The 16040-nt window shown below is 39.5% G+C and overlaps 2 protein-coding genes across 5 annotated transcripts in view; one reads left to right on the top strand and one right to left on the bottom strand.

Annotated features, from left to right (window-relative positions):
* c6h2orf76 (chromosome 6 C2orf76 homolog) overlaps positions 1 to 7266 on the top strand; it is a 32604-nt gene extending 25338 nt beyond the window's left edge. Inside the window, exon 7 of the mRNA XM_063052467.1 lies at positions 369 to 7266. Coding sequence (XP_062908537.1) covers positions 369 to 445 — 77 coding nt within the window. The 3' untranslated portion in view covers positions 446 to 7266. The remainder of the gene's footprint in view (positions 1 to 368) is intronic.
* A 144-nt stretch (positions 7267 to 7410) lies between these two features.
* steap3 (STEAP family member 3, metalloreductase) overlaps positions 7411 to 16040 on the bottom strand; it is a 47200-nt gene continuing 38570 nt past the window's right edge. For all 4 annotated transcript variants that reach the window (XM_063052460.1, XM_063052461.1, XM_063052463.1 and 1 more), the window contains exons 3-5: positions 15459 to 15986; positions 13134 to 13298; positions 7411 to 8839 (exon numbers count right to left, since the gene is read on the bottom strand). In XM_063052460.1, the coding sequence (XP_062908530.1) occupies positions 8543 to 8839; positions 13134 to 13298; positions 15459 to 15986 (990 nt within the window). In that variant the 3' untranslated portion in view covers positions 7411 to 8542. The remainder of the gene's footprint in view (positions 8840 to 13133; positions 13299 to 15458; positions 15987 to 16040) is intronic.

A 16040-nucleotide genomic window follows, 5' to 3' on the forward strand; every position in this document is an offset into this window, starting at 1 on the left:
TGAAATAAAAGCATCTTAGAAGTTGTGATCAGGCCTCAGCAGCTGTGCAGGGAGGAATTGGTAACACATTAATTCAGGGATTCCCAACCACCTTCATGCCATGAATCCCTGACATTAACCGAGGGGTCTGTGAATCCAGGTTGGCAACCCTTGCTTTAGTTGAATAATCCTTCAACCAGGATTCTGATGAAAAATCATTCATTGACAGATAGATGTTTTAAAACCAGACTCAAGATACCTGCAAGTCTGGGGTGGAAGATCTGCCATGTTCCTCCTGTTATAAAGTCAAGAATTGACGTATGAATGGCTTTATTTTGAATGAAAGTGGTTTGTATAGCATTGAACTTTTATTTTTTTTTGTTTTGCAGCTCATGAAACTGAAATGGCTTTTTTTAAGAAAGAAGATTATGAGACTTACAAAAAGAATCCTGTAATGAACTGGTGACAATAGTAAAAATGATTAAATAACCAGAAATATGACATTCTATGAATGTTTAAGAGGATTGTATACATGAAGCAACTTTTATCTTTCCTATTTAAGTATTACCTGTAAAAAAATATGCAGTTTGATTTGTCTGGTTTATTAGTATCATTTCACAATATTTTTACCAGTTGAGCAGTTGTTATGTACACTTTTGTAAGGATCAACTTTATTCAATATTTATGTAGATGTATTAGGAATTTGCTGTGGTGCAACAAAATTCAAATATTAAGAATAAAGTATTATATAAAAAGTTGAAGTACTGATATGGAGTAAAAGGTACATAAATAGCAGCATGTTATTTGGCCTATCGCGTTTGCTCTGCCATTTCACCATGGCTGATCCATTTTCCCTCTCAGCTGCAATTTCTTGCCTACTTCCAGTATCCCTTCATGATGTGAACAGCATAAAAAGTGGCTTCAAGTGTTCACAGTGCAGTGACAGTGGCTAATAGAGGGAGGTGGGGAAGGCTCTGTAGAATGGTGGATCAGATTAACTGCAAACACAAGAAAATCAGGTGCTGGAAATCCAAAGCAACACACACAAGATGCTGGAGAAATTATGCAGGCCAGGTAGCATATATGTCCTGAAATGTTGACTGCTCGCTCATTTCCATAGATGCTGCCTGGCCTGCTGAGTTCCTCCAGCATTTTGTGAATGGCTTGATCCTGGTGGAAGAAACTTTTAAGATGGCATTAAGTTTTTGTTTTAATAATGCTATAGCACTTTCCAAAAGTGAATTTTTGGAAAAGACTATTTGCTAGGTGGGTAGTGTCTGCAACGATTCTTTTACCCACTTCTCTATCATGGACACATAGGAGTCCTGCAGTGATGATAGACCCAATAGCGGGGGTTCCTAACCTTTTTTCTGCTAAGCAGACTTACCATTAACTTCGGGCTTCATAGACCCAGGTTGGAAATCCCTGGATTCGAGCCTTTTCTGCTGTCCTGACAGTTTGTTACAGTTTTTCTATATAATGAGAGAATGCTGCATAAAACCAAACAATAATGGCAAAGTTGAGGGATTTAGAAAGATCTTCAACAGGTCATATTTGTTTATAGTCCAGTATTGAGGGGGAAAAAAGCAAATTTTCATATTTTCCATGGGGAACAGTAGGATAAAATTAAATAGCTGAACCAAAGTAAAACTTATTGTACATAGATATCAAATTGTTATCATTGTTTTAAATAAGCACAATTGTGGTTGTGTTGTTTTTCTAATGTAAAATTATCAGGTTGAGATTTACAGTAAGTTACTGATAACATGCAATGAATTGGCTCTTCTAATGCAGAGGAATTGACATTTTCTGTAGCTTTTTTTTTGCACCATATATTGCAAAATAAGACGACAATGGCAAACCACTTCTGTATAAAATGCCAAAAAAAAGTAATGAAAAAGACCGTGATCACCTACGTCATACAACATGGCACACAGCTAAGGCTATATTGTCGAGTTACAATCCGATCGTTCCAGTAACCCCGTAGTTCAATGCTAACCTCCAATGCTGTCTGGAATTTGCAGGTTTTCCTTATGACCATGTGGCTTGTCTTTGTGCTCTGGTTTCCTCTACATCCCAAAGATGTGTGCATTGGTAGCTTAATTGGCCACTTACTGATCCAACCAAGTGGGCCGTGCAGTCGCCCAACACTTTACAGTGCTAGCAATCAAAGTTCAATTCCTGCCACTGTTTAAGGAGATTTTGTTCTCGCCATGATCCTGTGGGTTTTGTCCAGCTGCTTCTCCCACATTCCAAAGATATACAAATTAGCAAGTTGTGGTCTTGCTATGTTTGCAAGCTGACCCCCGGACATAGAGAATGCATTTCACTGTGTGTTTGCTGAGCTGCACAGGTGACAAAGCTAACCTATAGTTGTGTGCCATGTTAAAATCTGGGCTGAGTTTGATAACCTAGGGAGAATAAAATATTAGAGTAAATCAGAGGTTTCCAACCTGGGGTGCATAAATTTAATTAGTGGTATTAGTGCATGGAGTTTTTAAAAAAAAGATTGGGAACTTCCCCCTTCCCACCGCCCCCCCCCCAATGTAAATGAATGCTTGATTTTTGGCTGAACATTCTTTTTGCTGTTTAACTTCAAAATGCTTTGTGTGTGACATTGTACCATTTGAAGCCTATTACTTAATACAAATAATGGTAGCAAATTGTAAAAAAAAACATGACTGACTAAGTGGATGAATGAGCAAATGAGGTTGGATTTTAATATGAGCTTGACTGAAGTTATACCAAATCATTTGACATTCAGTTTAGATACTTGAAATAGAAAACTAATATAGAACAGAATTATTTTAATTGGATGGACATTATTGGACTTCAAAGACAGATTTTAAAAATCCACTGTCTTATGTTGCAGTATAAATTCTAAAACAGTTTAAAAATGCAGACAGGAATCCCACCCAGCAACAAATTCAACATACTAAATATTGCAAGTATCTAAAAATGGGTTGCAGTAGGTATTGCAATCTTGTGTGTTTTAGCTCATTTAAATATTTGAGGCTTCAGAAAACTTGCCGCATTCAACAAGGACATTTTGACAGTGAGCAAGAACTTCTGAGTTAGAATTTGTCTGAAACAAACCTGCCAAATTATCATGTGCTGAATGGATGTCTCTCATCATAAAATGTGAGAACCTTAAGTTCAACCCTATCACTAAGTAATGAGGGATACAGTTATCCCTAGGTTAACCATCACCCCTTGCCCTCTAGCTAGTATTTTTGAAACACAGTGGGGGGGGGGGAGGAGTTGACTTTTCTACTTGCATACTGAAGTTGAGCAGTAATAGTCACAATGTAGAGAGATAAATGGCTGGTAACATGGTCTTTCTCTCCCTATTTTATTCTGTGACTATTTATACTGAATATTGTGGTAATTGTGGGTGGCATGGTAGAGTTATGGTTAACACTTACAGCACAAGCGAACTGGGTTCAATTCCAGCCACTACCTGTAAGGAGTTTGTATATTCTTCCTGTGATTGCATGGGCTTCCTCTCACAGTCCAAAGATAGACCAGTTATGTAACCATATAACAATTACAGCACGGAAACAGGCCATCTCAGCCCTTCTAGTCCATGCCGAATGCTTACTCTCACCTAGTCCCATCGACTTGCACTCAGCCCATAACCCTCCATTCCTTTCCTGTCTATATATCTATCCAATTTTATTTTAAATGACAATGTCGAGCCTGCCTCTACCACTTCTACTGGAAGCTCGTTCCACACAACTATCACTCTCTGAGTAAAGAAGTTCCCCCTCGTGTTACCCCTAAACTTTTGCCCCTAACTCTCAACTTGTGTCCTCTTGTTTGAATCTCCCCTACTCAATGGAAAAAGCCTATCCACGCCAACTCTATCTATCCCCCTCATAATTTTAAATACCTCTATCAAGTCCCGCCTCAACTGTCTATGCTCCAAAGAATAAAGACCCAACTTGTTCAACCTTTCTCTGTAACTTGGGTGCTGAAACCCAAGTAATGTTCTAGTAAATCTTCTCTGTACACTCTCTAATTTGTTAACATCTTTCCTATAATTCAGTGACCAGAACTGTACACAATACTCCAAATTTGGCCTCACCAATGCCTTGTACAATTTTAACATTACATATCAACTCCTATACTCAATGCTCTGATTTATAAAGGCCAGCATACCAAAAGCTTTCTTCACCACCCTATCCACATGAGATTCCACCTTCAGGGAACTATGTACCATTATTCCTAGATCCCTCTGTTCTACTGCATTCTTCAATGCCCTACCATTTACCACGTATGTCCTATTTTGATTATTCCTACCAAAATGTAGCACCTCACACTTACCAGCATTAAACTCCATTTGCCAAACTCTTCTAACTGGCCTAAATCTCTCTGCAATCTTTGAAAGCCTACTTCATTATCCACAACTCCACCTATCATAGTAATCCAATTTACCACCCCATCATCCAGATCATTAATGTATATGACAAACAACATTGGACCCAGTACAGATACCTGAGGCACACCACTAGTCACCGGCCTCCAACGTGACAAACAGTTATCCAGCACTACTACTCTCTGGCAGTCTCCCATCCAGCCACTGTTGAATCCATTTTACTACTTCAATATTAATACCTAATGATTGAACCTTCCTAACTAACCTTCCTTGTAGAACCTTTTCAAAAGCCTTACTGAAGTCCATATAGACAACATCCACCGCTTTACCCATGTCAACTTTCCTAGAAACCTCTTCAAAAAAATTCAATAAAATTTGTCAAACATGACCTTCCAAATTCATGTTGACTTCCTAATCAGACCCTGTCTATCCAGATAATTATATATACCATCTCTAGGAATACTTTCCATTAATTTACCCACCACTGATATCAAACTTACAGGACAGTAATTGCTAGGTTTACTCTTAGAACCCTTTTTCAACAATGGAACCACATGAGCAGTACACCAATTGTCCGGCACCATCCCCGTTTCTAATAACATTTGAAATATTTCTGTCAGAGCCCCTGCTATTTCTACACTAACTTCCCTCAAGGTCCCAGGGAATATCCTGTCAGGACCTGGAGACTTATCCACTTTTATATTCCTTAAAAGCACCAATACTTCCTCCTCTTTAATCATCATAGTTTCCATAACTTCCCTACCTCTATCCCTTACCTTAGACAATTCAATATCCTTCTTGGTGAATATCGAAGAAAAAAAATTGTTCAAAATTTCCCCCCTCTCTTTTGGTTCCACATGTAGCAGTCCACTCTGATTCTCTAAAGGACCAATTTTATCCCTCACTATCCTTTTGCTATTAATATAACTGTAGAAACCCTTTGGATTTATTTTCACCCTACTTGCCAAAGCAACCTCGTATCTTTTAGCTTTTCTAATTTCTTTCTTAAGATTCTTTTTACATTCTTTACATTCCTCGAGCACTTCTTTACTCTATGCTTCCTATATTTATTGTTGTTGTCTCTCTTTTTCCGAACCAAGTTTCCAGTATCCCTTAAACCATGGCTCTCTCAAACTTTTAACCTAACAGGACATAAAGATTCTGTACCCTCAAAATTTCACCTTTAAATGACCTCCATTTCTCTATTACATCCTTACCATAAAACAATTTGTCCCAATCCACCCCTAAATCATTTCGCATCTCCTTAAAAGTTATTATTTCTCCAATCAAAAATCTCAACCCTGGGACCAGTCCTATCCTTCTCCATAATTATATTGAAACTAATGGCATTGTGATCACTGGACCCGAAGTGCTCCCCAACACACCTCCATCACCTGACCTATCTCATTTCCTAACAGGAAATCCAACACTGCCCCTTCTCTCATTGGTACCTCAATGTATTGCTGCAAAAAACTATCCTGCACACATTTTACAAACTCCAAATCATCCAGCCCTTTTACAGTGTGGGCTTCCCAGACTGTGGAAAATTACAAATCTCCCACAATGACAACCTTGTGCTTACTACAGATATCTGCTATCTCCTTACAAATTTGCTCCCCCACTTCTCACTTCCCATTAGGTGGTCTAGTATACACCCCCATTCCTTAATTCCACCCAAATAGCCTCTCTAGACGAGACCTCTAACCTATCCTGCCAGAGCATCGCTGTAATATTTTCTCTGACAAACAATGCAACACCTCCCCCACTTGTCCCTCTGATTCTATCACACCTGAAGCACAGAAATTGCTACAACATCATACTTCCAGGTATCAATCCATGCTCTAAGCTCATCCACCTTCTTTCAATGCTCCTAGCATTAAAATAAGTGCATTTAAGAAATTTTCCACCTTTTTCTCTGTTTGCACTGACAGTGCAAACAAATTTACTATCTCTGTTTTCTTCCTTCTCCCCTACATCTGTTCCTACACTCTGGTTCCCCTCCCCCCTTGTATCTAGTTTAAATCCACTACAGCCTCTTTAGCAAACCTACCTGCAAGAATATTTGTCCCCCTCCAGTTCAGATGTAAACCGTCCTGCCGGAACAGGGCCCAACTTCCCTGGAAAACTGCCCAATTATCCATAAATCTGAAGCCCCCTCTCCTGCACCATGTCTTCAGCCACGTGTTGATCTGTGCTATCTTACTATTGCTAAACCTGTCTGCATGTGGTACTGGTAGCAATCCTGAGATTGCTATCCTGGAAGTCCTGTCCTTTAACTTGGCGCCTATCTCCCTGAACTCACCTTTCAGGACCTCCTCACTCTTCCTACCCATTACATGGACCACGACATCTGGCTGATCATCCTCCCACTTGAGAATACTGAGAACTCGATCCAAAATATCGCGGACCTTGGCACCGGGGAGGCAACAGACCATCTGGGATTCTCGATCTCTTCCACAGAACCTGTCATCTGTCCCCCTAACTATCAAATCCCCTATCACTACTGCTCTCTTCCCTCCTTCCCTTCTGAGCTGAGGGTCTAGTGTCGGTGCCAGAGACACAACCACTGCAACTTGTCCCTGGTAGGTTGTCCCCATCAACAGTATCCAAAATGATATACTTATTATTGGTGGGAATGGCCACGGGTGCTCTGCTCATTCTGTCTATTCCCCTTCCCTCTCCTGACAGTCACCCAGCTACCTGTGTCCTGACTCTTAGAGGTGACTATCCCTCTGTAACTCCTGTTTATTTCTGCCTCTGCCTCCCAAATGATCCGGAGTTCATCCAGCTCCAGCTCCAGTTCCCTAACTCGGTTTGGTAGGTTAATTGTAAATTGTCCTGTGCTTAGGCTAGGGTTAAATTGGGGGATTGCTAGACAGTGTGGCTCGAAGGCCTGTTCTGCACTATATCTCAATAAATAAAATCCAGGACAGTTTTCCTCCAAATTCGATCAAAAAATCTATCGAAGAGACAAAATGAACACAAATACCGCACATTTTAATGCTTAAAGTTGTGGTTTAAAAGAAACAATACACTGCACAGTCTACAAAAGCTTAAGTTGTAGGTCTGGATGTTTATTTCAGCATGAAGTATAAATTTTGAAACATAATCCATTTATTTTCTGTCATGTTTATTTGCAATCAATCCTATTGAGTAACTGGAACAGTACTTGATTTTATTTTGCTGCACAGGAATAACACTCTAGGGAATAGCAGGTTAGGAAAAATCAAGTTCTAAACTCATACCTCATGTTAATTAGAATGCATCTAGCACTTCTGGCATTTTTTAATTAAAATATACTCTATATTGCAAGTATGCTGAGAAGTTATGGGCAGTTTTAACTCCAGAAAATTAGAAAATTATGAATTAGTTTGTTGCAAGGTTATACAATGCATATTCAAATGCTCTTGTATATATGCTCAGGTAATATTTTACGGTCCAGCCAGATCATAGTAAATGGCTCCAGCAACTAATTGCCACTTCAAGTCTGTGTGAACTTTTGGGAACATAGTTGGGAAGAATGCAGATGGAGTGGCTGGGATGTGGAATTATTTCTTCTCTACCTGTAGGATAACCTTACGAATTTCTCAACATTCAGGATTATTTTTGCTTAAGTCAATAGACATTCCAGCTCTTTCTCCCAAGTAACCTTGCTCCATAATTAGATAAGGATACACCAATGCAATTAATGTTATGCTTAAGAGTGTTCTATGACCATAACGTGTCACTCTAAACACAGAAGCATTAGTAACACACATCAAAGTTGCTGGTGAACGCAGCAGGCCAGGCAGCATCTCTAGGAAGAGGTACAGTCGACGTTTCAGGCCGAGACCCTTCGTCTGGACTAACAGAAGGAAGAGTTAGTAAGAGATATGAAAGTAGGCTTGCTGCGTTCACCAGCAACTTTGATGTGTGTTGCTTGAATTTCCAGCATCTGCAGAATTCCTGTTGTTTACAGAAGCATTAGTGTTTTTTTAAAGTCCATAACTATTATATCCTAAATTTGCCCTATTAAAATGTTCTTCTCCTAACTGCAGAAAATTAGCATCTGTACAAAGCATATGCAAAAATCAGTTGTATGTAAAGGAATAACTAATCTTGAACAGTAACTCAGCTTTCTTTTTTACGTACTGTATATATTTAAAAAAACTATAGAACATGACGAGGTACTTTTGAAGGTGGAAATCAAACGATGCTGGTGTTCTCCGCAGTGTAATCTGATAAACGACTTGCTTCACTAAGCTCATGGAACCTCACATGGTGATTGGCTTCCCAGCCTCGCCTGATCTGGATCAGCCTACGATTCACACAAGGAAGGAGAAGGTACACTTTGGCCAGAAGGACGATACAAGGCACAATGAGAGTAATTGCAAATGTAGGTGGCAGGTAGAACTTGTACTGGCTAGAGTCAAATGCTTTACGCCATCCATAAGTTAGAACGTGCAGTGTGCTGATCACCAGAGCAACAAATCCAAGTCGGGACTGAAAAAAAGAAAAGATTTCATAATTGTGTACAGATTAAATATTTCTTAGAATCCACATGAATAATGTACATCATTAATGAGATTTTGCACAATTAAGTTTTAGAACTCCGAAATAAATGAAAGTTGTTTTCCTACCATTCTAATTCATAATTTTCAATTTACTTTTGTAGTAACAATAATAAGAACAGGGCTGAACATGTTTATATTTCAATTGTTTGTGTCTTCACAGTGATGAATGTGAATTTAAGTTTACTTTGTGAATTGCCATTCTTAAAAATCGCAATAATGAAACAAATTGCTGATCCAAACCATTGTTGTTAAGTTATATTTCAAAATATGCTAATGTATAATTTTGCCTAATGTTATAATTTTAGTATCCTTATCACTTTCCTAGCCAGTGGTACCGATGGTCTGATATACACAAAGTGCTGGAGGAGCTCAGAAGGTCAGGCAGCATCTATGTATGGGACACCTTATTTTCTGTCTGGGTAGCCTCCAGCTTAATGGGATCAACTTCAATTTCTCAAGCCTTCACCATTCCCCGTTCTTGTTTTCCTCTCTCACCTCTTCTTACCAGCCCCATCACCTCCATCTAGGACTCCTCTCCCTTTCCCTTCTTTCACGGTATTCTGTCCTCTATCAGATTCCCCTTCTCAGCCCTTTATCTCTTTCAATCAACTTCCTAGCTCTTCAGCCCCTCCGCCCTCCTAATTTCTCCCCCCCAACACTTTATTCTGAATTCTTCCTCTTTCCTTTCTAATCCTTATGAAGGGTGTCAGCCCGAAACGTTGACTGTTATTGCCATCCATAGATGCTGCCTGATCTGCTGAGCTCTTCCAGAACATCATGTGTATTATTCTAGACTTCTAGCACCTTTCGTGTCTATGTTTTAGTACTAATGGACTTCTGATGTCAGACAGATCATCTTGTCATTACTGTACATATATGCAGGAATCCTGGCAATTTTCCCTTTGAGATGCTAAATATTGACAAGTGTGGTGCCTATTGATTACCTATCTTTGGCAAACCAGTATGAACTTGCATTTATCTAGCTTCCCCCTCCTCAGCCACGCATTCACCTGTCAAGTTATCATAGTCACAGGAAGCAATCCAGAGATTACTATCCTGGAGGTCCCGTTTCTTAGCTTGCTACCTACTCTCTAAAATCTCAGCAGGTCCTCCTCACCTTGTCTACCTGTGTCATTGGTGCCAACATGTACCAAGACTTCCAGCTCCTCGCCCTTGCCCTTCAGAGTGCCATGGACCCGATTTGAGACATCCCTGACCCTGGCATCAGGGAGGCAACATACCATCCAGGTGTCTCCAGCGCACTGACAAAATCTCATCTGTTCCTCTGACTATGGAATCTTCCATCAACACTGCAGTTTTCTTCACCTCGCTGTGTCTCTGCTGCTGTGGCTCAGAAGAGCAGTCACTGTGCCTCCCCCCAGTAGTTTGTCCCCCTCAATGATATCTAAAGTTGTATCGTTATTATTGAGGGGAATGGCCACAGGTGTACTCTGCACTGGCTGTGCATTTCCTCTCCTTCTGACAATCATCCCGTTACCTGTCTCCTTCATTTAGGGGTGACTACCTCTCTGTAGCTCCTGTCCATCACCTTCTCCTTCTCTCCTGTGAGTCAAAGATCATGGAGCTGCAGCTCACTGCACTCGCAGACTTCCCACATCCCACACACAGTATAAGACACTGCCCCGGAGCCATTCTCATGACACCACTATACCCTAACAGAGAAGAGTGTACAAATAAGAACACTATGTGAGAAACCTACTAAGTACTTTACCTCACCCAAGCCCAATGAGCCAAAGCCGCTCTAAACACTGACACACTCCATTTGAACCTGTGCTATTTTATTGGCCTTTTTTAATTAATCTCTCTTGCTAATTGGTCACTCAACTCAAACTACCACAAAGCTCTGCCTTTAAAATCTCGATTGCCATCCTTATTGAAAGCCAACTCTTTTTGCGCATCCCTGATGTAGCCCTATCTAAAATGCTAAGAAAATAACAAGCCGTTGTTGATTTGCTAAGGTGAATTCCCAGTGACGTACCTTCCACAGATGCTAGGATTACTGGCCTGTAGTTTCCCAGGTTTGTATTTACCCTTCTTAAACAACTGCACACTATCAGTCACTCTCCAGTCTTCTGGCAGTTTACTTGTTGCTAATAAAATCTCAGCCAGAGCTCCCACAATTTCTGCTCCAGCTTCCCACTGTGTTTCTTGGATATACCTGATCAGATCTTGGGATCAACCTTCATATTTTAAAATATACAATACCTTATCTGCTGTAATGCCGACTATTCCCAAGATCTCCCCCTTAACCATCTCAAGGTGCAAAATCTTCTCGTCTCTCTCCAAAATAAAAAATGGAGGAGAAAAATCACTGAAGACTTCGCCGATCTCCTGCAGCTCCAAAGATATCCATTTTGATCTTCGGCTCTGTTCTCTCCCTAATGTAGTTAAAATCTCTTTGGAATCTTAGTTTTAAAAAATTATACTTCATGATTTCATGTCTGAGAGTGCTTCAGTGTGACAGACTGCTTAACCAATTTGATGACAATTTATTATTCTGAGGGATGATATATACAGCCTTTGGAAAGACAGTGGTTGATTGGAGATAGTCAGGAACGGAAGAGATTCTGCAGATGTTAAAAGTCCAAAATAATGCACACAAAATGCTGGAGGAACTCAGCAGGTCAAGCAGCATCAACGAAGAGGAATAAACAGTCGATTTTTTGGGCCACATTTCTTCAACTTTACCTCAACTTGTACCCTGCCCTTCAGTTCACTTGGTCCATCTCTGACACCTCCCTCCCCTTTCTCAATCTCTCTGGAGATAGACTGTCTACTGCTATCTTTTATAAACTTAATGACTCTCACCGCTATCTGGACTATATCTCTTCCCACTCATTCCCTCTTCTCAGTTCTTCTGTCTCCTCCACGAGTTCTCATGATGAGGTTTTCCATTCAGGACATCTGAAATATCCTTCATCCTCAAAGAATGATGTTTCCCTTCCTCTACCACTGATGCTGCCTCATGTGCATCTCCTCGATTTCCTGGACATCTCTCCTCACCCCACCTTACTGCCACCATAACAGGGATAAATTTCCTCTTGTTCCTAACTACCACCCTATGAGCCTCTACATCCAGTACATCATTCTCTGGAATTTCCACCATCTTCACTGGGATACTACCTCTAAATGCACCTTTACCTTTCCCCTACTCTCCACTTTCTGCAGGGGTTCCTCTCTCTGTGATTCAGTTGTCTATTCATCTCTCCTGCCACTTATTCCTGCAAGTGGCACAAGTGCTACACCTACTCATTCACCTCCTTCCTCACCATCATCCAGGGCCCTGAAGTCCCTCCAGGTGAGGCAACATTTCACCTGCAAATCTATCAAGAGTCATCTACTGAATCCAGTTTTGGCTCCCCTACATTAATGAGATGTGATGTAGCTTTGTTAAGTGACTTGGTTCCATTTACTACAAGTGGGATTTGCAGGTGGCTAACCATTTTAATTCACCCTGAGCCAATAGTCAGACACCCTCAGCCAATAGGCTGGTCCTGGACTTATTTCATAATTTACTGGCATAATTTGCATATTACTATTTAACTATTTATGGTTCTATTGCTATTTATTATTTATGGTGCAACTGTAACGAAAACCAATTTCCCTCGTGATCAATAAAGTATGACTATGACTATGATTAATTCTGCTCTCCATATACATTCCGAAATGTTGGTTCATGGCCTCCCCTACCGCTACCATGGGGCTACCCTCGGGCTGGAGGAGCAACACCTCAGATTCCATCGGGGTAGTCTCCAACCTGACAACATGAGCATCGATTTCTCTAATTTCCAGTAATTTCTCCTCCCTGCTTCCATCCTCCATTTTGGCTCCCCTTATCACTCATCATCTCATCTGCCTCCACCTCCCTCTGGTACCTTCCCCCCTTTCTTTTCTCCCATAATCCACTCTCTTCTCCTATTAGATTCCTTCTTCAGCCCCTTTGCACCTATCACCTCCCCTTCCCCCCTCCTTAATCTGCCTTCTCCCCCCCTTACTTTCTAGTCCTGAAGGGTCTCATCCCAAATACAGACTTGTTTTAATGTTAGTACTTACAAAATACCCATACCCCAGTTACTTCACATAAATCTAAATTAATATTGACATCCGTTATAGTACTCACCAAAGACTCACACTAGAAATAATCAAGTATCATAGAAACATGCGAACTCCATGTTACAGAAACAAATGTCAAATTGCCTTACTTGAATGAAATTGAACTCCCGCCAGTTCAGAGAATTTGCCACTGAAGGCAATGATGTCACAGCAAGCAATGAAAGCACACCAATAGCCAAAATTCCAAAGAAGAGGTAAATTTCCATCCGCCATACTTCGTCTTCTACCCAAGTATTCTTCTTGTCACCTCTGGCCTGTTAAAACATTGGAAATTAACTCATGTACAAATCTGGAACCAAATCAACTATACACAAAGAATCATTAACTTTCTTTAATTGGTTTTCTGTGTTTTAACAATACACTACTTCAACTCTTAATCATTCTTGTATGCACATTTTAAAACCTTGCTGTTGTGTATTTGATATTTCAGTAATCTTGTGTGTCTATATATATATATAAATTTGATTAAGCATTCTTGTTTAAATAATTCATTATTACAGGTTATATGTAAAAATGTGAATTGCACACGTCATTACACTACCATGTGATGTGCTTGCCTCATTTAAAGTTAACACAAAGTTAAACTTGCATTCTTGGACTCTCTTGCCTTTCTTTGAATTAGTTTAATGTTTTGAAGTTATAAAACATAACAGCTGCATCAATACCTTTTTTTTGAGGTTTGATGAAGGATTCACACCCACAATGTCAAAACCATTTTTTTTAAAGCAATCTGATGAATCCGATAAATGATTGTCAGCATTAAAGTTACCAGTTGCTTTATTTCAATATGTTGTGGTGTGGGTCAGCTATATAATAAAGTGTAAAAATCTTTATTAAGACCTTATTAAATAATGCCAGTCTTCTATTACAGAGGCTTCACATTCAAATGATTTAATGAGATTTCAATGTATTTATTTATTTAGAGATACAGTGTGGAATATGGCCTTCTGACCCTTCAAGCTACACCACCCATCAACCCCTGATTTAATCCTAGCCTAATTACAGGACAATTTACAATGACCAATTAATTTACTAACCAGTATGTCTTTGGACTGTGGGAGGAAACTGAGTCATCCATAGAAAACCCACACATTCCACAAGGAGGATATACAAACTCCTTACAGAGGGTAATGGAATTGAACTCTTAACTCTGATGCCCAGGGCTATAATAGTGGCTTTAAGATTAACGTCCCTTAAAAAATTAATATTCGAATTGTCCTGGAAATCTTTAACTGATTTATTTGGACCAGCTGAGATGCGAACTATGGCATCTCTGTTTCAGTCTGGTCTCTAAGTCACTACAATCTTCACACAGTTTCTCTGGCAGTATTATTTTAGCAGTTAGATGGGTACGGTAAACCACATTTTTGATGCTCGATTATTGCAACCTTGGAGTCTAGATAGAATGTTATACAAAAGAATGCTTTTCAGTGACAAATCAACAATATTTATTACATTGTAGTAGAGACATTAGAATACTTCATGTGAATGTTCTATGAGAAGATTTCACAAATGAATTAAAACCTAAAATTTAATTTCTGTTAAATCCTGTAGAGTACACTTTTTCATTCTTTCCTATAAGGTCACAGTAAGTTCTGAATTAAATGTGAAATATAGTATGTTGTTCAAAACCAGAGGAAAATAATGACAGGGTTAGATGATTTTTCAAGCCATGGCTAAAAAAAACGAATAAAATGCTGAAATAGTAAAGGCTATTGGGATTTGTAGGTTTATACGGATCTATAGATTACATGCAATACTCTATGGGAGATCAAGCAGATTAAAAATTTGTTATGATTCTTGTTATTAGTTGCTATATTTTTTGTCTGTGAACACCATAATTTACTTTTGGAATGCTAGACATTTAAATGCCAGTGATTATAGTCAATTTTTCCTTAGTTCAATGGCTGCTACTCGTTTAATGTCATCTGATACAGCTCAGGAAAGCTACAGAATACATTGTCACCGTATTAAATATTACAATCTACAGTTAATTAGAAAGTCAGGTTAATAATTTTTACTAATTGTACTCTGTTCCTACTAATTTAGTCAGTTCAATTTTTGTTATAATTTGAATTGCACTTAAAGTGGTAATTTGCCACCTTAATGATATTACTTAATTGGAATTTCTAGGTAATTTGATAAATCAAAAAAATTTCTTTCTATCCCAACCCCCACCCATCCTACATCCCCACTCCAAGAAAAGATTTTAGTTTGAGCTTCTGTTCAAAAGCTAAATTTGTTTATAAGAGCAAACACCTTGTTTGACTCCTGTAAAATGCTCAGAAATTGTTCTCCAACAAAGTTGCCACTTGGTGGTGTGCTTGCTGCATCTTTTGATAATAGCTAGTAACACGTCAGCTGCAGCATGGTATCTGAGAGGGATGATGTTTTGGAAATGACAGTTCTCTTACCCAAACTAATGCTTCATTCAGCAGCTGGTAGCGGGCTGACCTGCGCATAGGGAGACACAGGCTGTATACGACATGCAAGGCAGCACAGAAAAAGCTCAACAGGCCAAGTTGCTTCCTTTGCTGAAGCCACTGATCTAACCAGCATGGAAAGCGTTTGTACTTTGTACCATTACGTAGTTGAAAGGCGGCTGCAAGAACACCAGGCAGGTAAACAAGGGACAGCATCTCAAATGAAACACATGGTAGAGTGGCATTAACAACATCAATTGGGATCTTATAAAATTTATTCTGCCCTTTTATTACATAGGGGTGAATAACACTTCCAATAAAATTATAAGCATAGAAAAGTACAAATAGGACGACAGTCAGGAGAGCAGGTATTTTCCATGAAGGAAAAAGATGTAATGGGAGGTTCTCAATTTCTCTTGCAGATGATAATGATCCCATGTCCACAGGAATGAATCCCATATTTCGTGTGATTTCACTCACTACACACCGAGCTTCTTGGTTGTCACTGCAGATCAGCACCTGTTGGAGACAAAGATATTCTTGTAAATACTGCGTCAGGGGTACTTGGTGTAG

The sequence above is a fragment of the Mobula hypostoma genome, chromosome 6 (assembly GCF_963921235.1).
Source record: "Mobula hypostoma chromosome 6, sMobHyp1.1, whole genome shotgun sequence".
Taxonomy (NCBI): Eukaryota; Metazoa; Chordata; class Chondrichthyes; order Myliobatiformes; family Myliobatidae; genus Mobula; species Mobula hypostoma.